The sequence below is a fragment of the Perca flavescens genome, chromosome 16 (assembly GCF_004354835.1).
Source record: "Perca flavescens isolate YP-PL-M2 chromosome 16, PFLA_1.0, whole genome shotgun sequence".
Classification (NCBI taxonomy): Eukaryota; Metazoa; Chordata; class Actinopteri; order Perciformes; family Percidae; genus Perca; species Perca flavescens.
Window position 1 is genome coordinate 10031796 of NC_041346.1, and position 25546 is coordinate 10057341.

Here is a 25546-nt window from a genome sequence, read left to right on the forward strand (position 1 = left end):
AAAATCTATTGTGAACCTAAATTTATATGCGGGCCGGATCAAAACTTGTGAGGGGCCGGATTTGGCCCGCGGGCCTTGAGTTTGACACATGTGGCCTATATGTAGGCTATTTGTCGGCTTCTTCAGCTGTGTGTTGCCAATACGCACATCTGTTAGAAATATATTTTGATATTTTTTTATTTTCTCTCACAATCGCAATCAATCAAAGGATTGCAACTGAAATAAAAGGCTAAAGCAACGACAGCTCATGGAAAGCAAAAGTGTAATTATGGTCAGATCTTGTGCCTGACTGATTGGGAAGTCACCAGTGTAGTCAAATGTAGACTATTATAGTGGGTGTACTGTATATTGGCCAGAATCTGCCTTTGGGGAAAGAGGGGGGCATATCATAGTGAGGGGGCCTGGGTGTCCTCCCCCAGGGAAGTTTTAAGCATCAACAACTTCATTCCCTGCATTCCGATGCACTTTTATGCACCAATTTACAGTAAAAAAAATCCCTTTATTCAGCCTATAGATGTTAAGAAAAAAAGCACGGATGACAATTCAAAATGTATCAAAAATATAATGGAAAGTATATTGTTACGTGTCATTGGGCATTTTTAAGTGAGTATATAGAAATCCTGGAGCTTACTATCATGTAGACTACACCACCGGAAGTGATATTGATAGGCGTTGTGATTTACGCAAAACAGTGTCGGCTTTTTTTGCCAGCTCTCCTTCCTGCATTTTGCCTATAAAACCGTGTTTGTGTTCTTCATATTTATGTAGAATTATAGTTTGCTCTTCTTATGTAAAATATGCAGCTCTGGTAGATCGTGGTGCGCAAACACCGTCTATTTTATGTGAACGAGCGCGCTGCTGGATTGGGAAACCCTGGGTTGATTGAACTAGTTGTTAACCACCTTTGTGACACAGCGTATGCAGGACCGCAGTTGTTCGGTTTGGTGAAGCCGGGTAACTGAAAGAAATCCAGGGCATGTTGATCTTGATTCGTAGTACTGGCCTCTGGTATCATTTTTGTGGAAGAGAGCAGGACAGTAAAATTAGGTGAGGCTGGCAGAGAATACTAATACGAATACGGCATTGCCGTCCAAAGGGAAAATATTTTAACTTTTTGCAGCCCTTTGCGATGGAATTTTCAACTGGATGTTACTTAGTTCCCTCACACAAAGAGAACACATGGGCATTCTGGACAACAAGAGCTAACAATTTTGGTGCGACAACACCCAGAGTTATATGATCAGAGCTTGAAAACCTACCAAGATATTACAAAAAGCTTCATGCATTACTAGAATACTTACATAAAAAGATAGACAGGAAATCATTTTGTAAACATATTGTTATGCGTGTTTCATTTTACCATCTACCATCTGCCTGAATCCATGTGAATGCAGGATTAGACCCATTCAACAAAAGGAAATGCTAATGTGTCAAAATGCAACTTGTTTTTATAGCAAATATCTACTTGCTCTTATTTTCTCACCTTTTATTTGCTTTTGGTCTTTTAACAATTTTTGCCTTAGTTTTGTTCTTCTTTAGCCCTTCTTTGTCACAGCATCTCCGTAAAATGTCAGAACTGTAGGCATACAGGATAGTAATGGCGTGAAGTGCAAATTGTAGTTTGACATAAATCATCTGTGTTGAAACCAAAGTGGTACAGTACAATACATGACAAAAGAACTGTCAAATGTAATGTCAATCAGGTCAGCGGCACAACAGCGTCTTCTGTTCTTCTAGAATTAATTATTAATCATTCAATAATTACCGCCCCTGTGTCTTTTGGTTCATTTTCTCTCACTTGCTTACAAAATGCCAAGGACATACAGCTCATTGTCCAAAGTAGAGCTGGGTAATATATCGATATTATATCGATATCGTGATATGAGACTAGATATCGTCTTAGATTTTGGATATTGTAATATCGTAATATGGCATAAGTGTAGTCTTTTCCTGGTTTTAAAGGCTGCATTACAGTAAAGTTGTCATTTTATAAACTTACCAGACTGTTGTTACCGTTCTATTATTTGCCTTTACCCACTTAGTCATTATAGCCACATGACTGATGATTATTTATCAAAAATCTCATTGTGTAAACATTTTGGGAAAGCACCAATAGTCAATACTACAATATCGTTGCGGTATCGATATCGAGGTATTTGGTCAAAAATATCGTGATATTTGATTTTCTCCATATCGCCCAGCCTTAGTCCAAAGAACTGATTTAATTTCTTTAAAAAAAAGGTGGAAAAAGTTAGACTTATGTTTTTTCTAGGACTTGTGTATTAATCAATGCAGCTCTTTAATCAAACAACTCTGGTTTGCCTGTTTTCTTGTGTCGCTGCTTATTTTTCTCCACTAAATCTGTTTTCTAGCTCAAACATTAATCCCAGAGATGCCAAACTTGGCATGTTGGTGTATATAGTATGTATATACTGTGTCCAACTACTAGGCCAAAAACATGTTGCACAAAAGTTGCACATATTTGTGTTTTTATATATTTTTTAAATGATAATAGCATAAACTGTTTCCAGGCGATCATTACATAGGTTTGAGTGGAGGGTGTAACTGTTTGCTCTTGTGTGTTTTTATTTTTAATTTGCAACTACTGAGCTTTCTAGCTCATTAGCAAGTCATTACCCTCTGAATCTCACAGTGGTTCTTCACTTAAGTTCAACCGTTTCAGCTGTCAGAAGAAGGAGTTCCAATGGCTTGTTTTGTTTGGGATTCTAATCCAAGTTGGTAAAATACCTTGAACAATTGCTTATTTGTACATTCAGCAGGGAAATATCTGGCTGCAAAAATGCTCCGCTGTGTTCACCAGCTAGTTGAAGTTGCTAGCTATCATGAAGAATTTGAAGAAGCTGGTGTTGGCGGCACATCTAAAAACCACCCTACCCTCCATATTGAACACCACCAAATAGGTCAACAGAGGACGCCATATCCACAACACTTCACACCGCCCTGTCTCACTTTGAAAGCAACACCTACATTGTAATGTTGTTTATTGATTTTAGACCCTCCAAACTGGTCACCAATTAGATGACCTTTGCACCAACCGACCCCAATCTGTGAGGTTAGACAACCACACCTTTTCCACTCTGGAGTTTTGGCAGTCACTAAAAGCACATGTATTGCCCTTTGAGAGAGTCATTGGGTACCTGTGTTGTAGCTGGCTTAGCAGCTTGTGCGTGTGTGTGTGTGTGTGTGTGTGTGTGTGTGTGTGTCCTCAGAAAAGCACCGTAACACTTACTATTACTTATTATTATTATTATTATTATTATTATTATTATTACAATTATTACCATATGGTAAGTGGTTATAATTGGCAAGAAACATATTTTAAAATGTCCTTCAAATTATTCCTGCTATTTCTCAGCAAGCAGATAATAAAACGCCGTTAGGAAAGTAATTGACAGGCATGGTTACAAATGCCGCCGTTTCCTTGTAAGTACGTAATAATTAGCAAGCAACTTCTTTGAAATTTCTTGGAAATTATAACTAAAAACTTTTATAATTATATTTGATTTCTCAATAAGCAGTTAATAATTAGCTGGTGATTTATTTTATGTAGATCTACCAAGTCCATTGATAGGCATAGTACAGGGTGGCATTAAATGTGTTTTGGATTAGGATTTCTTGCCATGCTGAATTATATTTTTGTTTACGAGTTCTTTCAGCTGAAAACTAATGTATATGGGTAATATTACTACTATTTAGTAATATTGATGGATTCAGGTACTGGCACCTACTGTGTGCATCGACAGTAAAGTTGAATCTAATCTACCTGCTGTTTTGTGCTTGGCAGGTAGCGTACAGTACAAAAGAACGCCCAGAACAGTTTAACATGTTTATTTCCCCCATCATATTTAAGGAATTAGGAAAAAACTGGAGAAGTACCAGTTCAATGCTTTGTTTAAGCACTTGCATATCATTTCTTCCAGCCAAGTCCATCCCATTCCTAGACAAAGGAATGGGATGGACTTGCTCTCCATAATACCTTTTTTAAAGCAGTTACTCAGAATAGTGTAATTAAACAGAGCCGTGGGTGTGTGGGATCAGAGAGGAGTTTAGCTGGTGTTTAAATAGATCTGGCTCTGTCTCTGACAACTCTACTTTATCAGCGGGTGGCTATAAAGAAAGATGTTTTTCAAAACAATTGCCCAAAGCTTGTGAAATAAATGCAGCGACTACAAGAGAAAATTCACATGAAGATTTAAAAGAAGTGTATGATAGTTTTATACAACTGCAGATAAAGCTTTTTATCCTTTTTTATCACTAATCCATTTTATGCATGTGTCTATTGAAGGACACCCCACCGTTTTCATTTATTCAAGGCTGTTTCCCTGTAGATCTGGCTCAGAGATAAGCACTGTACTTTCTTCATACATCCTTTAGGAATGTACAGTATACAAACCTTGCTGGCTCGTGTTCATGGCTGAACAACCAGTTTCATGTCATTTGAGACCTCATGCGCTCTCTTTGTCTTCCTTAATATTCGAAACCACAGACATCTGAAAAATAAGAGGTGCTTAAATTGGTGTGTGACATAAGACAGAAAGAAAGAAAAAAGTCTGAAAAAGTGGGGTCGTTTTATAATCGGGGTCTAGACTTTCAGCTGTTCAAGTTACAGAACGTAAGGGACGTCACCTGTTTCAACAGCAAGAGAAAAGTCGGCTTTAAACTATAGAAATTAAATGATCCATAATCAATATTTATTTTATAAAGTATATATATTTTTTAAATGTATTTAAAAATGGGGGGGGGGGGGTCGTCTTATAATCAGGTCATCTTATATTCGGACCAATGCTGTAATTCATTAATTTCATTTTTTGTCTTAATCCAAATAATGAGAAATGGAGTTAGTGACTGATGGGAATATGCTTAACAGGCATACAGACAGACAACTAAATAAACAAATATGCAAGTAAATATTATTGACTGTAGACAAAGCAGCTTTGTATGGCAGATGTTTTGCTTTCACTTCAGTTCTCATCAAATTGGCACCCTGAGGTTCCATCATGAAAAACCCATCTAATTGTATCATCCCTCCTCCAGTTTCAGTTGTTTACCAATGGATTGCTTTGTATTGTTGTTCAGCTGCCAGGGTGCTGATTTCCTTAAGCAGTTTTCTTTTTTTTAATCTCATTTGATTAAAATCTTATTTACATAATTTTTTATTCAGTTGTGGCGGTTGTGTAAGTATAATTTTCAAACGGTTCTCACATTCAGTATTTGGGAAAGTTAGAGGGTGTTAAAGACAATTTAAACAGCTATTCAGCTAGTAATACCAAGGAAACTTCTTGTAAACAGGTTAAACGGGTAAAGCAGCCATCCAATCAGGAGGCTTTAAGGTAATGAGGAGGAAGTAAAGGAGGAGCTGTCTGTAAAGCGAGAGCAGCAGGCAGAACACTGCTGCTTGATCCTTTGTGTTCCATTGCCAGGCGTTTGGATGTACTATCTGCATTCAGGTAGTATCTATAGAAACTTCATCAACACTTCACAGGTTTACATCAATGCTTTATTGTTTTATTTCTTCTGCTATGAAAAAAATCTGTTTCATATCTTATACTTGTGAAGACACTGTGTGTCATAATCTTGCCATTTTAACCACCTGTTACTAATGATTTTTATCTCAAACAGGACCATTATGTTCAGAAAAAGCTGCAGTCACTTGAGATCCGCTTTCTTCCCGCCCTGGTTGTCTGTCTGCTTGGCATGCACTGCCAGTCTCTTGAGCACGGGTAAGAATACAGACACACAAGGCACAATAATACAAGCACACACATACAGTACAGATCCGTTGACTGAGCCCTGTGTTATCTACTCCACTTCATGACATGGCATTTAATGAAGCTTCCTTCTAGAAATGCTCATTGAGATCTTCATGTCTCGTCTCTGTTGAACGCTGCTGAGCCATAGGCCTCACTGGTGTAAGCTTCCCTAGGTGTTACCATGGCACTCAGTGTCTGTCCAATCAGGCTGTGAGATTATGCCTCCAGATGACTGTTGACTCCCTAATGTTCCAGGGATTTGAGCTCATTTTCTTTTCCAGGGTGGGGCTCTTTAATAGACTGAGCTCCAAAGCTTAAAGAAACACCCAGTATGAAAAAAAAAATTGACGTTTTCTTTATGTATTTAAAGAGTATTACCTACTTATACATTAATACGAACTTGTAACCTTTAAGACCGAATAAGACCACTGGAGTGAAACTAAAAGCTTGAATCACTGGACACCATAATTATTAAGTACTTTTCTTAGGCCACATAAAAGTCATTTTGAATCTAATTCGAGCTTTCTCATTGTGTGTGCCCTTACAGTATGTGTATTATTAAGATAACAAAAGGAAACCTCAATGTAAAATTATCTCAAGGCTTTTAATGTTTCTCTATGGTCCAAACTGAGACAGGCAAATAGGTAATTCACTGTATTCCCTTCTCATGGAAGTACTTTAGAAATGACAGAAGCTAGCTTCTCTTGTGGAACTTTAACATAATGGTGAAAAACCTTGTGGAAGAACCACTAAAAAGAGTTATGTCTAGTTCATTCTTGACCTCTGCTTATTTTATTTTTCTGGTGTGCTGCTTGTTGAGCTCATTTTATTGTAACTACAATATGCAGTCTGTCCTAAATAGCTCTGAAAGTAATTCCGAAAAAAGTCCCTTTTTATATTCCTGTGTGGCGTCTGGCTGCAACTACTGTATTTGTTTGTGATTTTGTTGCTTTCTTAGCCAGACCTCCTCTGAATCAATATTACAACTTGTCCATAAAACTGTGTGCAAAGTAACTAAAATGTGGCTCAGTGAATGTGGAAAAAGGCTTGCTGGGTGACAATACATAATATGCAGGGACATGCACAGACATTTGATATGTTGCCTTCAAAGATGGAGATGTCTCCAAAAGAAACATTAGAATTCTGAATAAGTTTTATAATGTACCTTTAAATTAAGAATACTATTGGCCGCAGCATCTATCTTTTTCCTTATCGCGCTTTTACTGACATGGCCCTTTTATAGGAACGCTCACCACACTCATTATGTAGCCGTCTGATTTGTTGAGTGATGTTCTGCATGCTCTCCCTCACTCTCTGGTCTGTAGCCTTGTTATAGGCCTCATCTTGAATAGAATTATTAGAATCTGAATAAAGTAACTTATACAGTATACTGTACTCTCTATCACTGCTTAAAAACTGCACACTAACACTAGTGCTGCCAGTTGACCTTAGACTGTGGCTGCACCCACTGGTTCTAGTTGAGATAACTAATGTTATGATGTGGCACCATAAATAATATGTATGTATGTTTACAAAATGACTGCAGCTAGTAAAAGTATTTTATTGATTCCTATGTTCTCAAATGCTCTGTAAACTGGAGCTTTTGATATACATCAAATAATAATTACGTAATTCATGATGCTATACACAGCACAGACAATTTACTGTGCCTACTTGTTTTTGAAGAGTTATTAGCCTACTCCAACTTAAAGAAAATGCTTCTGATAAAATGGGCCTACTTCACATTAAATGAATAATGAAGGATGGTTGCTTGAGATTATCAGATGCTTCTCTCACAGCTGGCCTGCTGGCAGTTTTAATCCAGCTCTGCAAAGTTGCAGATCTTTTAGCTGCTTCTTTGAGCTCTTTCTCTCTCTTCAGTCATATTTGTTGTGAAGGCCTACTTAAGCACACAAAACTAACATTATAACTTTCATATGCAGGGCTCCGTGTGTGAAAATATAAACAAAGTCACGTGACTGGGGGCAGAGGGCATCGCTGAGGGTAAGATTGGATGACATAGCAATTTAATTTGATTTAACTCAGTAATGATGAGCGTATTATCGTATCGATGCAGCCCACAACAGCACAAAAAAAACAAACAGAGGGGCAGCTAAGCCAATCAGGGCAAACGGGCTGTTGCCCAGGCAACAATAGCCCGTAGCTGTGCATGTCCCTGATAATATGTATCCTTCAGGATTACCATGAAGGATTAAGTAACAGTTAATACTGTATGTGTCTGTGATTAATTGTAATTTCTTAAGAATTGAAATACGTGCGAGGGATGCAGGTGACGTCAGCCGATCCACAGACCATCCACAAGGCTGAGGGAGAGAGCGTGACTTTGGGCTGCAGTTACACACTGAGCCCTTTTGACACCGGCAAAATTGACATTGAATGGTCTGTGGTCAGTCCAGACACCACGCAGAAAGATCAGATGGTAAGACGCAGAATGACAATGCCAATCATACTACAAATGTATATGTAGGGCCTGATATATGGGGGTTGTAAAGCAGCATTCTCTCTGTGTGTGTGTGTGTGTGGGGGTGTGTGTGTGTGTGTGTGTGTGTGTGTGGGTGTGTTAAAGAAAACTGCATCAGTGATGCATTATGCTGGGTCCAAGAACATGTTATTTGGTAGAAATTGGAGTGAAAATGGAAAATAAAGGTCCATGTATTCTTGCCTGTATTTTTGACCTGCTGCAATGACTAAAAAGACTATGTAGGTTATACAAGCAATTGGAATTGGTTAATTAGAAGTGCACTAATTGAATGCGGTCTCCATCTTTCCCTAAAATTAGTACCAAATTACAAAGTTCTTTCCAGGAAATGAAAATTATGGACCAGTAAATTGAAAGTGTTCTCCACCATATTTAATTAGGATTCAGAACACAGTTAGAATAATACAAAGGTTAGAAACCAGTACACATGCCTGGTCTCATGACCAGTGCCATAATGACCATGACCATACAACTAAACTAATCTATTGAGATTTTCCACTTCATTTCAAATTCTTGAAATTGTAATCTTAAAGGAACACACCGACTTATTGGGAATTTAGCTTTTTCACCATAACCCCCAGAGTAAGACAAGTCCATACCCTTCTCATCTCCGTGCGTGCTGTAACGCTGTCTGACGGCTCCAGCATTAGCTTAGCCCAGCACAGATCCTGCAGGTAACTGGTTCCAACTAGCCTACAGCACGCACGGACATGAGAAGGGTATGTATTGACTTGTCGGTGAATAAGCTAAATTCCCCGGCGTGTTCCTTTAAGTCTAAATCACAATTCAGTCCAGGAGGCAGGAGTGTGGTGGAACTCCTACCACCTTTTTTATTTACACAGGAATTGGTAGTTTATCCAATTGCCTTTTTAATTTAAAGGAGTCATTAGTGTTGGAGACTGGAGAGGATGTTTTTCCCCTCATCCCTGCCCTTAGGCAGCAGAGATTTTATCACAGTCAATACACAATTGACTAGGTCCAGTATGTGCTGCTTTAGACAAGTGACCAGTGCAGATTATTGGTTCTTGTGCAAATTGAATGCTTTGTGCAGTTAAACACTTAAATAGTACAGCTCTTACCAGCTCTTTATTCTAAATTGATCAAAATAGTTTTTCACTGAAACTTAAAGCTGCTTTAATCAATATTTGGCCACAAGGGGGTAGAGAAACTCAAAAACAAGCTGACAAGCACAAAGCACTGGCATAAGCCACATTTGGACCCAAGATTCCAGGGACTTTTTAGGAACAAGTTTTAAGGAACTCAAAGGTTCCTTTAGCCCATTGTTAACTGCGTTTCCACCACAGCCTAAAGACCCGTGAAGATTGGGCAAATCAGACCGCTGACATATGAAAAAGCAACATGATGAGATGACGGCTGCTGGTTGTTGCAGGAGTGACACACTTTGAAGAAAGAAAAACCAGCAACATACAGTAGATTTTGTCTCACTTTGCTTTAGAACGTAACCCCTGTAAAACAATGGGAAAATAATGTTTTATTTCTCTCATTCACAGCACATGCAGTTCATTGTGGTGGCTGGCTTGCCCAAATCTCTCTCCTTCACTTTGTCTTTTTTTAAATGAGTCGGGAAGTCCACAGTGAAGTTAATGCTATCAAACAAAGAGACTTTTTCTCTCTTTGTCCTCAAATGGTTATAAATGGATCCTAGACTACTTCCGTGTTTTATGCATGAAGCGGTCGGTGAGTTAAAGCAGCCGTGCTGTGTGTGTGTTTGATTAATCATCGGTCTTCTTGCAAACTCCACCCTAAGGTTCCTGTACATTTAGAAAGTACTAACCTCTGATCAGGGACTTTTTTGCGGGAGAATTAAACCCCGCAGAACTTAAAGGTGATGTAGGTAGGATTGTGAAGATCCAGGACTTAGCCAAAAAATTTGAACATCGACAACTTCTCATTCCGTCCCCTCTTTCCGCTAAAGCCCAAAACGGTCTCCTAAGCCCCTGCCCCCACAAGGGAAAATGAATGCGTGTGATTGACACACAGTTAGACACCCCCCGGCCCTGATTGGTGCATCTGAACAGCGGTGGATTTTTGCAAATTGCACTACAGGCTGTAGGTGGAGCCAGAGGAGCCAGATTTTTTTTTCTCAATTACCTGCTTCATGTAGTTCTACTCAAACATAGGGTCAGTTTCAGCAAATTTGACAGAAAGTTAGTTTTATAAATTTTAGCTACTGCACCTTTTAATTTGGACACTGGTCCTGCGGTCGAAACGCAACGAGTTCCTCTGAAGATTTCTAGTTCTGTGGGGAAAACGAAAAGTGCCTATATTATCACACTACAAAATTGTATGCTAATGTCTTAGCAAACGATTGCCTGTTTACATGTCCAGCAGACAGGAAACAAGGGTCCCTAAATGTTAACCAAAGCATTGAGAACTTTGTAAATGTACAGACAGTTTATTGAAAAGATAGATTATAAAGACACTCGCTTTCAAGCTACAAACACATTCGATTAGCATGGAAACATGTCCCAGAGAGCGATGGAGTGGGTACACATCTGTTATTAACCCCTAGGTTTGTTTTGTGCCGGAATTGTCCTTTAACTGCTATTTTCCTTTTCACCAGCTAGCCAAGCAGGTGGTGTAAAGTTTGTTAATGACAGCTTGTTTGCTGAAACCAGCTGCATGCTATTGCTGTTGAGAGTGTGAAAACTGAACTATATAGTAAATGTTAAGCAAAACAATGAGCTACAAGAGGCTAAATACATCTCTAGAGCTCCAAGGTTGGTGGTAATTTTCGGTGGGTGTGTCTTTACAAGGTACACCCATTTTATTCAATATTAATGGGAAAAAATTGTTAAATGCACATTTAATTGGTTAACATCAATTAAAAGTGTCATTCAGAGGAGTTTGTTGACTCTGTTGAATCTTTCTTTTTATTTTGTTCTCCATCAGCTCTTATCCTATACCAGTGGCACTACATATGTCCATGGCAACCACGCTCTTGCAAAAGGGCTCAGCTTTGCTGCGCCTGATCCCTCATTGGGTGACGCTTCAATCACAATCGCTCTGCTGTCATCTGCTGACAGTGCTACCTACCAGTGTAAAGTGAAGAAATCCCCTGGAGTGGACATGCACAAGGTGTCACTGGTGGTATTGGGTAAGACTCTGCATTGGGTTGCAAACAAGGTTTTGCACATGTCACCTGACTTCATTATTTATGTCCATCACCTTTGACAACTAAGTAATGTTGGGTTTAAAGGAGAAGGCAGCTGCACACATTTACTTTTAACATTTTGGGTTGCATATTTGGTTACATTTCAAGGTTACATGTTTCCTTGTCAGATGCCAGTATGCATTACATTCACAATTTGCCACAAAGCTAATTTCAAGGTATCTGCTATCAGGTATGCTTTCATCTTTTGAGACTACTGCTACCACAATGATGTGTATCCATTAGTGGTTTGTGGAGGTCAGTTTTTTTTTTTTCAAGGCCATTGATGTCAGTGAGAAGTACTGTAAGACAATGGCTCTCTCAGTCTATGTTTTTTTTTTTAAAGGTTTTTACCAGTCAGGTTGTGTCTATATAAAAGAAAAATCCTTTGAATAGACATTGCTCCCTAAATTTAAGGTCGAATTTCACCAATTATCTCGAGTGCCTACTAAAGAAAATGTCCCTGCTATTTGAGAACATGGATTTTACTCCTCCATCACAAAAACACATCACCCAAAGCTAAAACTTAACTTGTCTGTTTATTTGTATTTACTGTTTAATGGTCAACATGTGTACAGTTTGACCATATAATCTTAACTCAAGGAGCACTCTTAACTCAAGGATGCTTTTCTGGAGCATCCACACATGAAGTTTGCTTCACCTGCTGATGGAGCAAACAAAGATATGTGTCCCAATAGAGATGGCTGTTGTCACCGTTTTGACCATTGTGATTAAATGAATGATTGTTCCTCAGAATATATATTATTTAAAGGAGCATCTTCTTTAGAGCAACTAATTTTTTTCAGGTAACCAATCAGAGATACAGGTTGAGGGATTTCATTTTTATTTCTTAGTTCAACTTTAAAAGATTCAGTACTTTTATTCTGATAGGCTTAAAAACATTTTTTTCTTCTTAATGTTCATCTACTACAGTAATGGCTAAAACAATTTGAGTATTTTTACAGAGCCTTAATCCGAGAGGAAATAAAAGGAAGAAATGATCAACAAAATGGCAAACGGCACAATTGTTTCACAGTAATTTCCCATTACATCTGATACATTGTTTTTCTGTTGGAGGAAATGACGTGGACACAATTGATTACCTATTTAATGTGCCTTGTAATGTACAATTCACTTTAATACAATATATTTTTGCTTTAAAATCTTGGCCTGGGTTATTTCACCATTGTCTACAAGCAACAATCAAAAGTCCAAGTGGGTCCGGGGCTTTTTTAAACAATTTCTTTTTTTATGGATGCATTTATTCAGCATAGTGATTTTCTAGATCAGGTTTTTTGTATGACCCTGAGCAGGATAAGTGGTTCAGGGAATGCATAACTAGATGGCAGGATAGTATTCCTTGTTTTATTATGTAAATGGGGAAGAAGACCGTTAAATGTGTGACATGTTGTGATTTGAAAGACCTTCAGGTCTTTTCTCCACGAGTATCGTGTAATCAATCTAGGGCTGGGCGATATGGTTGAAAACTGTATCACAATATAAGTTTTTCATATCGGTCGATATCGATAATTATTGATATTTTTTATGACCTATTTAAAATAAGGACCAGGAGAAAAATACATTAAATTTAAACATTTTTATTTTAAACTTAACCCTGCTCTGATTATAATCCCCTCAGTTATAAAAGCAGAAATGTCAACACAACCATGGAAAACACTCAAATAATTAAAATGTAAACAGGTCTAAAATCACAATGAACACTTAACAATTATCTCTTAACATTAAGGTGCAAAATTAAAGAATAAGTAAGAAGTGCTTAATAAAGTGTCATAAAATAGTGCAAAGTGTTAGCTAAATATAAAAAACCTGAGAAGAAACTATTTTCTGCAGGTTTAGTGCTAGGTTGGTAACCTGGCTTCTGGACAGTGCTCAGCATGTCTGCCTTCGTTATTTCTTTGTAGCGTTTAGTAAGGCGCTGATGCAGAGTACCTCTCCATGGCGGTCTCCTGCTTGTAGTGTTTTTAGTACCTCTCCATGGTGGTCTGCTGCTTGTAGTGTTTAGTAAGATGCTGATGCAGAGTACCTCTCCATGGTGGTCTGCTGCTTGTAGTGTTTAGTAAGGTAGTGTTTAGTAAGGCGCTGATGCAGAGTACCTGCTCCATGGTGGTCTGGTGCTTGCTTAGTGTTTGTTTAGTACCTCTCCATGGTGGTCTGCTGATGCAGAGTGATGCAGAGTACCTCCATGGTGGTCTGCTGCTTGTAGTGTTTAGTAAGGCGCTGATGCAGAGTACCTCTCCATGGTGGTCTGCTGCTTGTAGCGTTTAGTAAGGCGCTGATGCAGAGTACCTCTCCATGGCGGTCTGCTGCTTGTGCCGTGTTGCAGCTGCAGATGTTGTTGGACGTTGATGGCGAATACGGCTGTGCTCCAAAGTGTGAGCGCGGCTAAAGTGGTTACACAAGTTTATGGTATTACCAGTGTTGGTGGGGACGACGGTCTGACGACATTGGTCTGACTTCGGTCAGACTTATAAAATCCCCAAAACTGCCAAACTGACTTTTCCTGTTTTATCAACGATTTCCTCGCACGCTGCGGCACTAACTTTCCACTCCACGCCGGTTCTGTTATTGAAGAACACAAGACAGCAATGTGGCGCAACCAAACATGATACTGTTACATGATTGGCTGTTAGAGTGTCACTCCCCACGTTGCTAGGTTGCCAGAGTGTGAGGGCCTTTGTTCATGCAACCAAACTTGATTCTCAACCTCTGGTTTCTTCTGATGAAGAAAAACAAGTTATCGAACGTTTTATCGACCGCATTTTCTATTGATATAGTGTCTATCGCAATACAAATCGTTATCGTTTTATTGCCCAGCCCTAAATCAATCTCACCCTAATTGCTACCAATTTATTTTTTTCTCTGTTTTTGAGTAATACAATGCATCACATTGTTGGTATCACCCATCTATATCGTGTGAATCTGTGTAATTAAAGCCAGAATCAAAATGGTTCTTCCAACTTCATCCTCAAAGCTAGAAAGCTGTATTGTTTGTTTTTCTTTTTCAAGAAAATGGAAATGGCAGCGCGAAATTATCCATTTGTTGTATGATTTCAGTGAAGCCGTCAGTGCCTAAGTGCTGGGTGGAGGGAGGGGAGCTGGTTGGCGAGGCTGTGTCTCTGCACTGCAAGTCTGCAAAAGGCTCCACTCCCTTAAAATACACATGGAGGAGAGAAAGTGCTGGCCCCATCCCTGCTACAGCCACACAGAGTAAGTGTGACCTCTACTGACGTCATGATGCTACTGCAGATCAAAGTGTGTGCGTGTGTGTGTGAGTGAGAGACTGTGTGAAAACCCTTCTCTTGTTGAATGTACAGTCTGTGCTTATTTATTTTTCAAGGTGAAGGAATCTAGGTATGTATCAGCATTCAGATTTTTTAAATCATGGAAAATCCAGGTGAAAGAATAATAAAGAGATACTGATTTGCACTCTGGTGCATAATCAGCATTTGATTTTATTTTCTCCCTATTTTTTTTCGCTTTTTAAAAATCGTCATATTTTTAAGTGATTATTTTTTTTAAACTATAAACCACAAGTATATACACATACCCACACATTGCTTTATCTATTCTATTTGTAGAGAAACATTGCAACCCTATCTGATGTATCTTAATTTTATCCTCTTGTGTTTACAGCACAGGTAAATGTGTGTGTGTGTGTGTGTGTGTGTGTGTGTGTGTGTGTGTGTGTGTGTGTGTGTTCGTGTGTGTTTTCTCAGACAGCGTGACTGGGGAGCTAAGAATCAGCAACCACTCGCAGAGCTTTGCAGGATTCTACCTTTGTGAGGTGAAAAATGCTGTTGGAGCCGAACACTGCAGGATCAACCTGAAAGCAAACAAACGTAAGGAAACACACCCCCACAGCGAATGTTCCTGTTCACGTACATCCCACATGATGCACACATGCGATCATGAAAGACCTAGATTTCACCCTTTAAGTCTTTCCAAAATCTCCCCATTGCTCCACTTCTCACACGGGGTTCAAACCATGGTGCTCCGTAACATGAGTGTATCTTCATCATTATGTTGTCTAATGATGACAGGATAAGGCCACAGTCAATGGCAAAAAAATTGCTTTATGCCCAGAAGATAAAATGTTTTTTTGCCACCCGCTTTCATCACTGACTTCCTGCTGCTGAGTCACAAAGTCAAACATAAGTAATTCTAAAATAACTCCACAGCCCTCTATGTTGACAGTTCCCTTTAGCTTGAGACAGGAAAAAAATAAACAAGAAAAAGGCAGCAATAGAAAACAAGTGGACTCATTAAAAGCAGCTGATCAGCTATGTTTAGTTGGCAAATTCTAAAAGGAAATCCAGAAATTCTCTTACGAGGGCAGTCCATGCGCAGTAACTCTGAACAGCTCTGAACATGACAGACACCAGAAAAATACCAGAGCTGTCTCACAGTGAAATGAATCTGGTGACTGTAAGTGCACCAGGAGGGAGTACCGTCAGTGATTCAGTACATCTTATGGAATAAATCATCTCCGGGTCTAGACTCAAACAAGCAGCCCTCTGCATGGAGGGATCCATAATGTTTATGTGGATCCATAAAATGAATTTGTCTTTGTGTGCCTTGTGATCTGTGGAGCAGACCCCCATATTACATCTTGCTCAGTCCATAACTTCCAGCCTTAGTGCTCAGATTTTTGGCTTCAGGCAGACAATCATTCATTTTCATTTCAAGTGAAATAAAATTACCAGGAGATTAAAAATGTTCACAAGTCTGACTTTCTAAGAGCCAGGCCTTGAGACTTTGTGTGAAGTTATGGTAGGTGGTTCAGTTTGGTAGAGTGTTCCACTTATTAGAGGCTCTAACAGAAAAGCATGATTGACTAAAGGAGCTGGACTTGTAAGGGGTTACACAGTCCCTTTTCAGAACAGACCTTGTGGATCTATTGTTAGAATTGTTTTTGCTTAATAAAAGTATTGAGTGGTGGAGGAGCTTTGTTATTGTTTGTGCGATAGACTACAGACTCTGTACTACATTTAACAAGTATTTATTAAACACTAAATATTAAATTTAAATAATAATATATAATTCATAAATTATATCTGTCTATATCTATGTGGCTATCTGCCACATGGCAAGTAAATGTTTATACCAAAATAGTTCTGTTTTTCATTCTTCATTTTGGCAAAGGTGCAGCTACTTTCTTCTGTTGCTCTGCTGTCTGCATGTTGGAGCTTCGCGGGGTGCGGGCCGACACACACACACACACACACACACACACACACACACTTGTAAACACTGGCGCACACACCAGACGCCAGCCACCACGTCACTTCTGTTTACGAATAGTTATCGTATACCTCAGGCTAATTAATTAGCTAGTAAAGGGCGATTTTTGGCAGCCAGCCTTCCAAAAGATAGAACAATGAAATGAATGTTAAACGATCATTAACCATTGACCGACAAGCAGGAAACGGAGTCTCAGTTCACCTGTCCAGGAGGCTCTGACACATTTTCCGCACTCTGTGTCCGCGGACAGCTGTAGGCTTGTACCGGTTAATGTTCTGTGCATTGTCGAACACATGCAGCCACTATCCTGAAACCGTTTGCGAGACTGACAAGTCCACAGCAGCCCGTGGTGTTTATGTCCGAGCCTGTCTCCACTGCCTCCACCTGCAGGTTGTCAACTGTGTGGTTTGAATGAAAAGGAGAAAACAGGACAGAGTAGTTAAGGCAGCAGGCGTGTGTTGCTTTGGTGGCCGCCTTAGCTGCAAAGTGCTGCGGGAAATACTGCATGAGAGACAACTTGAATATTCTCACCAGACATGATACTTTGTGATCACAGTCAGATGCAGAGGGTGTCTTTTTAAAAAACATGCAGACAGTTTCATTTACATTTAGACACAGGTGAGAATGAAAAAAAGCTGCTTCTTTTTTGGGTTTTTGTATGGACGTATATCATCTGCATACATCTGAATTTCACACCCTGTACAAATTGATGGCAAGTCATTTACGTATAAGCTAAACAAGAGAGGTTCTAAGATGGAACCCTGGGGCACACTCGTCTCATTGATCATAAAGGGTGATGTTTCACTACCCACGCTTACACATTGAACCCTGTCTACAAGATAGGACTTCCTCCAATTCAGCATGTTAGAGGAAAAATTCAAATTGGCTAATCTAGAAATGAGTATTTAATGTTTAACAGTATCAAATGCCTTTTTTAAATCCAGGAATATAGCCCCAACGACACTTCCTTTATCCAGTTTAAATTTGATGTTCTCCAATTTGCCGTCTCAGTGGAATGGTTTTACTATAAAACCAAATTGCATTGGATGCAGTTTGTAAGGGCTAGTGTTGAGATGGGTGGTCATTTGTTCAACAACACATTTCTTTGCGATTTTTGATACAACTGGTAAAATGCTAATAGGCCTGTAATTGCTCACATCAGTTGGGTCCCCTCATTTATAGACTGGAACAACTATGGCTGACTTCCAATCTTTCGGAAACTTCCCTTCTCTTATTGAAGCATTTATTAACTTTGTTATTGGCTCAATTAAGGTATCTGCATGGCATTTTAAAAGCGTCCTGTCCAAAAAAAAAAAATTTTTAAGAGAGTCCAGAGTTGTTTTGTTATGTCATTAGGCAGTTTTCAGTTAGTTTTTTTTAAATTGTCCCAGATTTGTTTGGGATTTCCCTTAACTTCCTCTATCGGACTAACAAAGAAATTAGCTTTAGCCGCTCAGATGTCCTATGTTACCTTATTTCTGTGAGGTGAGGTGAAGATGTGTCTGTCATTCAATAGATTTGTCTTAAGTGAGGTTTGCAGGGCAAGGTCTCTCTTCTTCATTAGTTTCCGTATATCACCATTTATCCAGGGCAGAGTATATTTACTGTCACCTTTAACTTCAACCTTTTACTTTTCTTTAGAAATTGTTCTGTTGTATTTGGAATTGTGGCTAAAAACACATGGGTGTCAGCATCCACATTTGTGGCAGATAGTAGTTCATTCCAATGCACGTTCTTTTGTGAGTTTTCTAGCTAAAAGGATTAGATTATGATCTGACAGACCTGTGATCATGTTGAAGGATTTTAATTAGTCTGTCTGGTTTGTTGCTGAAAATTAAATCAATTTGTGTTCTGGATGATGGACTTGTCCTTGTTGGTCCCTTCACTAACTGATCAAATTTATTTGTGATTTGTTTCAGTGCCTTTTTAGCTGACTTATCATCCCAGTTTATATTAAAATCACCCATTATAATTACTACGGTCTCTGAGCTGCATTCTCTTAGTATAGCATTTAATTTTTCAAAGAATACAGATTTTGCTGAGGGTGGTAGATACACTAATGAGAATAAAACACATTTGCGGTGACAGTGTTACGTTTAAACAAATACGTTCTACGTTTACGTACATTCAGTTTGAAAAACTGAGTTTGAATCTGAGAAGAGAACATCACTCTTTGTCTTAAGCTGGTTCTTCACACCGCTGCGCGGCAACCGCCCTGACAAAAAAAAGCTACGTGTTTTTGAAAGTGCTTCCTACATTTAAAAAGCTATGCGCATTCACGTGGGCGGTAACTGTTTCATAACTCTACTGCCGTGATCAAACCTGTTTCCCCTCTGCCACCTTCCCCTCACTGGAATCACTGTGCTGTGAAATCTCCTTAAGGCTTATAAACATACTGAGTTTTCAAACAATTCATATATATATCTTGGGCATAAGAAAACCCTAGACTAGTTATGGAATTAGATGAAGACACAAAGATACACTCTCATGAAGCCTTAAAGGAACAGTGAAATTTTGAAAAATACATTGACTTTCTTACCAAGAGTTCGATAATAGGGTCAATACTGCGCCCGACCAAGAAATAGTCCAGTTATGTGTCTGAAGTCCTGTCATCACTTTGAGGTTGCCAGGCAACCAGTAGAGACTCAGAGAAGTTAATGTGCCTGGCCAGAAAATAGTTTGGCACACAACACTGATGTAAAACCACAACTTTGTACGGATTAAACAAACAAGGTATAATTAAAGCTGCACGCAGCGATGAACGGGCCCTTGCGCAGATATAATGAGGGCCTAGGAGGTTTTAGCCTTGTTACTAGATGAGGTATTTTCTCTGTTTCCAGTCTTTGTAACAAACTAAACTACCTGGTTGCTAGTAGTAGCCTCATGACAAGATGACAGTGGCATTTATCATCTTATCTAACTCTCGGCAAGAAAACAAATGAGCATATTTCCTAAAATGTTGAACAGTAAAGGAACCATTGTGCGTGAATGTTTAATTATTTCAGAAAGGGACAATGCACATTAATTAACATGGGCACAGTCCAACATGTAAATGTGCCAGATTTAGCCATACATCTGTAGTCCCTGGCAGGTTGATGGGATTAAAAGAAAAGAAAAAAGCACATGAACACAGACAAAAGCATATAAGCACAATAGCACTGACAAAACTCATAACCGCAAATAAAAGTCATAAGCAGTAAGCACACAACCCATAAGCGCAAACAAAGCTTTAAAGCACATAAACATATTTATATAAGCACATCAAGATACAACTATTGGGGCTGTTTTTCGTTGAAATTAATTAAATAAAAAGCCACGAGCCAGGTTCTGTCCGAGGTTTCCCCACCACTGTGTGCAATTGCTCTTAGGGGAATTGTTGGGTTCTCTGTGAATTACAGAGTGTGGTCAAGACCTACTCTATCTGTAAATTGTCTTGCGATAATGTCTGTTATGATTTGACTCTATAAAATTGAATTAAATTGAACTCACACTTTGTTCTTTTCTGCCACAGAGCAGCTGAAAGAATAATTCCTTGTGCTGATTTTACAGCTCCGAACAGAGCAGGGGTCATAGTCGGCACCATTGTGGGTTCTCTCCTCCTCATCTTCATCCTGCTGGTCTTCACTGGGCTTCTATACTGGAAGTTGAGCATCAGACATCGCTATGAGAAGGAGTTCTCCAATGACATCAGGTACAGTACAGCACTGCAGAGACAGCAGTGCAGAGGTAAAGGTGTTGGCAGGTTAGATAACTAAGCTGCTGCAAGGAGGGAACACACACTGTCTGGCAAGTTTGTGCTAGTGTTCATTTATCACCAAAAAGTCCCATGAGTAAGAAACTTCTGCCTCTATTAGTGTTGAGTATTTTTGTCAGCTTGCCAGTTTCTATTAAACAGTATGCACATATGGATAAAACATTAGTGTATGCACTTGCATAGTTTTTTTTACATTTGCATGAATTTAGGATAATATGTTTTGGCTTCATGGTGCAAGTGAGAACAGCTGCAGTTATAAATGTGTATTAGACAACACACATCAAAGCCTTTCAGATAAGAATAGAAACAAAATCCCAGACAAAAATTAAAACGAAAAGAAAAACCTGTAAATATAACAAGAATCCAGATGACTCTTTGAGATAGCACAACTCTAGGCTACTAAGGGTTGTTCCACTGTTAGGATTTGATTTGATTTATCCATGTTATAAACATATGCACTTGATTATGCATATGAAGCCTCACATTGTGCAGAACATGTTTATGAAATCCGAGGTTTTATGTGACAAGTACAGAAACAAAGGTATAAGGCATATTGATGCAAATATATGTAATTGCCGGCATTATAAATAACATCAGCTCAGCTTTATGCTTCATCTGAAAGTCTAAGTAGGATTCATTAAAACTTAACAACTCTTTGTTCTTGTTGCTCTTCCCCGTCTTTCTTTAGAGTTGGAAACATGAGAGGCTCTCGTAGTGTCAACAGACGCTCTTGGGTCTTTTTGTCTTAGATTTGCATCATTACATACGGTTTATTAAATCTCGGAACAACAATGGAAAGTGACATTTCAGAATGTTGTTAAAAATACTTTCCTGGGTTCAACTACTGTATGTCTATTAAATTTAATTTAATATTCATTCTGCACATTAGAGTTAAATAAAAAGATTGGTACCATTCTCGTATCTGTTGATTAATTATGAAGCTACAGACAAAAGACGGTTAGCTTAGCTTAGCATAAATACTAGAAACAGAAAAAGGTCACACACTCACAAATCAAGATGTTACATCTTGTTTGTGTAATCCACACAAAAAAACAGATGCAACAACAACTTGAGCTTTTACTGGGGTTATGTGCTGGACAACCTTTTGGCTTTGCGCTGTTGCCAGGCAACCTGCAGAGACTCCAGAAGTTGCTATCCCTGGCAAAGTAATAGACTGACACTTAATACCTGTGAACCAGGTTCATTTTTTGTATGAAATTAACAAATGAGATATTACTTTTTCATTAGTGAGCTTAAGAGATGCTGGTAGGTGCATTTTTAGATGTTTCGCCCCATTTCCAGTCTTTGTGCTAAGCTGCTGGCTATAGCCTTATATTTGCCGGAAAGAGTTGCATCAACGTTGAGCTATTTCTTTGAGAGGTGATCTTGTTGCAACAGAAAAAAACATGACAAGAAACAACTATGCACTTTTCTTCAATGACTGCATAAGTTTCCTCTCTGTGCCATGCCTGTTCTCGTATATATTTCGTAAATATTTCAACATATCAAACTTTCTTTCCTTTAGCTGAATGTGAAGGTTTTGCCTTAGATGCTAGTGCAGTATCTTCATGATACATGTTGAGTGATTGTCACCCAGAAACAATAATATTTTAAAAAACCAAACCCAAGAAGGAATCACGGAGACAGGCTGCAGAGACACCCATGTGGCTTCAGTGTCAGTGGAGGTGACTCTTTGACTACTACTTTGAAAGTAGGCCTATGTGTTGAAACTTACCAAATGCACACAGCCGCACATGAAATTACATTGCATACACGTATACATAAATAAATAGTCTAACATTAATAAAAAAAGCCTTGGAATTTAAACCCTAGAAAAAGTAACGGCCATAGAATCTTTAAGAATTTTGTTATGGTTATGTTATCACCTCCAACATGAAGGTAATGTTTTTGATTCTGTTTGTTTGTCTGTTTACTGGCCCAACTTTCTTATTCAAATGTAATGTTTACATCCCTAATTAGTAGAGGCTAAACACCACTGCTCTGCAACCATGCATACAGTATATTTATGAGGCAAGAGAAAAATCTAGCACAGTAATTATTATTTTCATTGGAGGCAGGCAACACAGTTTGCCCTCTGCCCTGTGAATTTATACAGGCTTTTATTTAATAAAAACCAATGGATATGAATGTCAGCCAGGGCCACCTCCAAATGTAAAAAACACTTAGAACAAAATAGTAGAGATCAACACATCTCATGCCTGTATATTCCACAATTTCTTGTCGCTTTAGAGAAAGGTTGGTTAAGGTCGAGAAACACTTATCTGTTAAACTCACCTTTAGGGCAAATCAATGCATGTTTAGTCTTAAAGCACACAGACTATTCAACATGCTTCACGTAAGGCAAAGCAATGCATTAGGACAACATTTAAAAAAAACATTTACATAATGAAATACAATACATTAGCCAAAATAAGGTGCATAATATAGTTTTAATTCAGTGATACGTTGCTGCTTAGACTTCTCAATAGATTTATGGTTTGAAGGTCTGGCAAAATCACTTAAAGACTACAGCTATGTTAGTGTTGTGTTGTGTAGAATACATGCAACAAACAGCAGTCTCAGATGGTTGACCTTGAAGGATAGAGCCATATAACTTCAATTCAGTGCGGTACATAATAATAACCACAGCGCCTTGAGTAGCAGGCCCTACCACTTTCAGTTCAGCCCCCCTTAGCTACAGTAAGGGTAGTCTATACCCTCAAGGTTGCACTTCCAGGATTGCCCTAATTCTGCCAGACATTCCGCCGAATGTCTCTCTTTTCAGATGTCCTGTTACCTTACACTTTCTTTGTGTTGTAATTCTAAACTCTGGTCGATTCATGAGGACTATGGTTAACTGCTCCTCAGATCTCTGCAGGGTCTACTGGTCCACACAGCCTTCCCGGGATGGGAGAAAAGCGTGCTCTGGTTTATTGGCCATAAACCTATCCAATCTGAGTTTTCTGTTGCACGACTAAAACAACTTTTGAACGTACTGTATACATGTTCCACCAAAATAAGTTCCTTCCTGAAGCTATTTTTGCAGCGGCACCGTGGCTCCGCTCGGCGCTTAGCACCGCCCAAGACGATTGTGATTGGTTTAAAGAAATGCCAATAAACCAGAGCGTTTTTCTCCCATCCCGGATTGCTGTGTGGACTAGCCAGACCCTCCTCTGCAGCGCTGTGGAGGAAGGTCTGGCAATGCGAGACTACAGTAAGGGTTCAAGATGCTGATCAACAACAACCACAACATTCCCCGGCCAGTTCCAGTCTGATCAGAGACTGCTGTTGCATCTCTCTCTCTATTTCCTGTCGTCTCTGTTGCCTAGTCTCCTTAACTCCTGCATCTCTGCTATCTTTACATCAAGGACCATAACGGAAATAAGTCTTACATTGTATTGCGTCTTGATATTTTTGTAGTTATTATGATTTAATATCTTCCCCATCATAATGGCAGATGAAAGGACATTAGAGAAAATTAATCAATCAAAGGAACAGAAAAACAACTTTTTAGACACTGGCTGGATGGCAATCTCAGTAATTCAGTCATTTTACCACTTTGGTCCAGACCTTACACCTTATTATCATTGCAAGCTGATGTTAGCATTCAGCTCAAAGCACTGTTGTACCTATATACAGCCTCACAGACTCTTGATAATTTTTTATTTAAAAGAAGCTAACGTTTTGGCTCAGATAAGATCATCAGTCCATCTGGTTCCATCTGTGTGCAGCATCGTAGCTAAATATTTCATTAGCTTTACCAGTGGTAAATTATATTTTTTTGTTGTTGCCTCAAATCATTTTGTAATAATATTCTCATTGTTTTCAAATGGACATCTAATTTTGGGACAAAACTCCACCATCCTCATGTGCAAGTATCCACTTGTAGTTTTTTGAGTTGATATTATTTTGGTCGTGATCTCTCTCCTGCGCAAGAACAATGCAAACTGTGTAACTAGTTGAAAAGGGCAGAGTGGGACACTCTCAAAAAGAAGTTCCTGGTTCAGGCTCTTTTTTTGTCCTCTAATGGCATAAATCAGTGAGCAGTATGCAGAATGCGGAGCTGCTCCGGGGCCAATGTTCTGCAGCCGAACTCCCGTCCTGACACCTCTGACAGGATTTCTTCTTTTGCATATAAACAGTGTCTGCCCAAAAACTTTAGAGTTATGGTTCGTATGCAGTTGAAAACAGCCCACATGCTTTCAAAGTAGACGTTGATGTGGGAGCAGTGTCCGCGTGGGAGGACAGTGTTGTGTACAAGAGACAGAGAGGCACTTTAAGCCACAATCCCTTTCCATATCTGTGACATACAGGAGTTCAACTCTTTTCACACAAACATAGCATTGTATTGAAAAGCTCATAGAAGAGGGACATCAAAGACGTAATCATTTGAGCCATGACAATAATAGTTTATTTTTTCCATCTGTTAGTGTTCAAGGTAAAAAATAAAAACCTTGCAGATTAAGTGGGGGGAAATATCTTCAGAGATGAGTCATGAAGAGTATCAAATCAGTTCAAGTGGCTCAAAAACTGCAGTGAGAAACATTTGACTCTGCATCAGGTAATTTCAATATGACATATAAAAACAAACCTGTACACTGCAAGGCAGACATATGGACAAACAATTCAGTATCATTATCAACAGCTTCTAGTTATACAAATGTCTCAATACACACACCAACTCTGACCACAGACTAACATATTAACAGTTAAAATGGTGAGCTTCTCAACAAAAAATTACACGACACCAAAACATACTCAAACCAAAATACAAAAAAAGTATTAAACTGAGGCAAAATAACAGCAAACAAACAAAACGGCAACCTCATAGCTAGCTGCCAAATCTCTTCTTTCTTCTCCTGAAGCCTCTTGTGTCATTCATTCTCTTGTTTGACATCACTGAGTCAGGAGGTAAGCACTGCTAAGCTTGCCGGCCCCATGGCTACTTCCACACCTGTTGAGTCCCGACTTCCTCGCAGGATTTCCACGTTATTTAAGGACACAAACAAAGAAATTGCTGACCTCAGGGAAGATGTTCGTCGTCTTTACGAGGATTTGAAAACTAAAGATGCTTTGTTGGCCGCTTG

The 25546-nt window shown here is 39.0% G+C and overlaps 1 protein-coding gene across 2 annotated transcripts in view; it reads left to right on the forward strand.

The window, feature by feature from the left end:
- The window catches only part of vsig8a (V-set and immunoglobulin domain containing 8a), an 84885-nt gene that overhangs the window by 52487 nt on the left and 6852 nt on the right, over positions 1-25546 (forward strand). Inside the window, exons 1-7 of one of the 2 annotated variants that reach the window (XM_028601923.1) lie at positions 5429-5468; positions 5641-5741; positions 8036-8211; positions 11185-11389; positions 14519-14671; positions 15181-15303; positions 20255-20396. In XM_028601923.1, coding sequence (XP_028457724.1) covers positions 5648-5741; positions 8036-8211; positions 11185-11389; positions 14519-14671; positions 15181-15303; positions 20255-20396 — 893 coding nt within the window. In that variant the 5' untranslated portion in view covers positions 5429-5468; positions 5641-5647. Of the gene's footprint in view, positions 1-5428; positions 5469-5640; positions 5742-8035; positions 8212-11184; positions 11390-14518; positions 14672-15180; positions 15304-20254; positions 20397-25546 lie in introns of those variants that run through there. The other variant, XM_028601922.1, reaches the window with a different exon arrangement.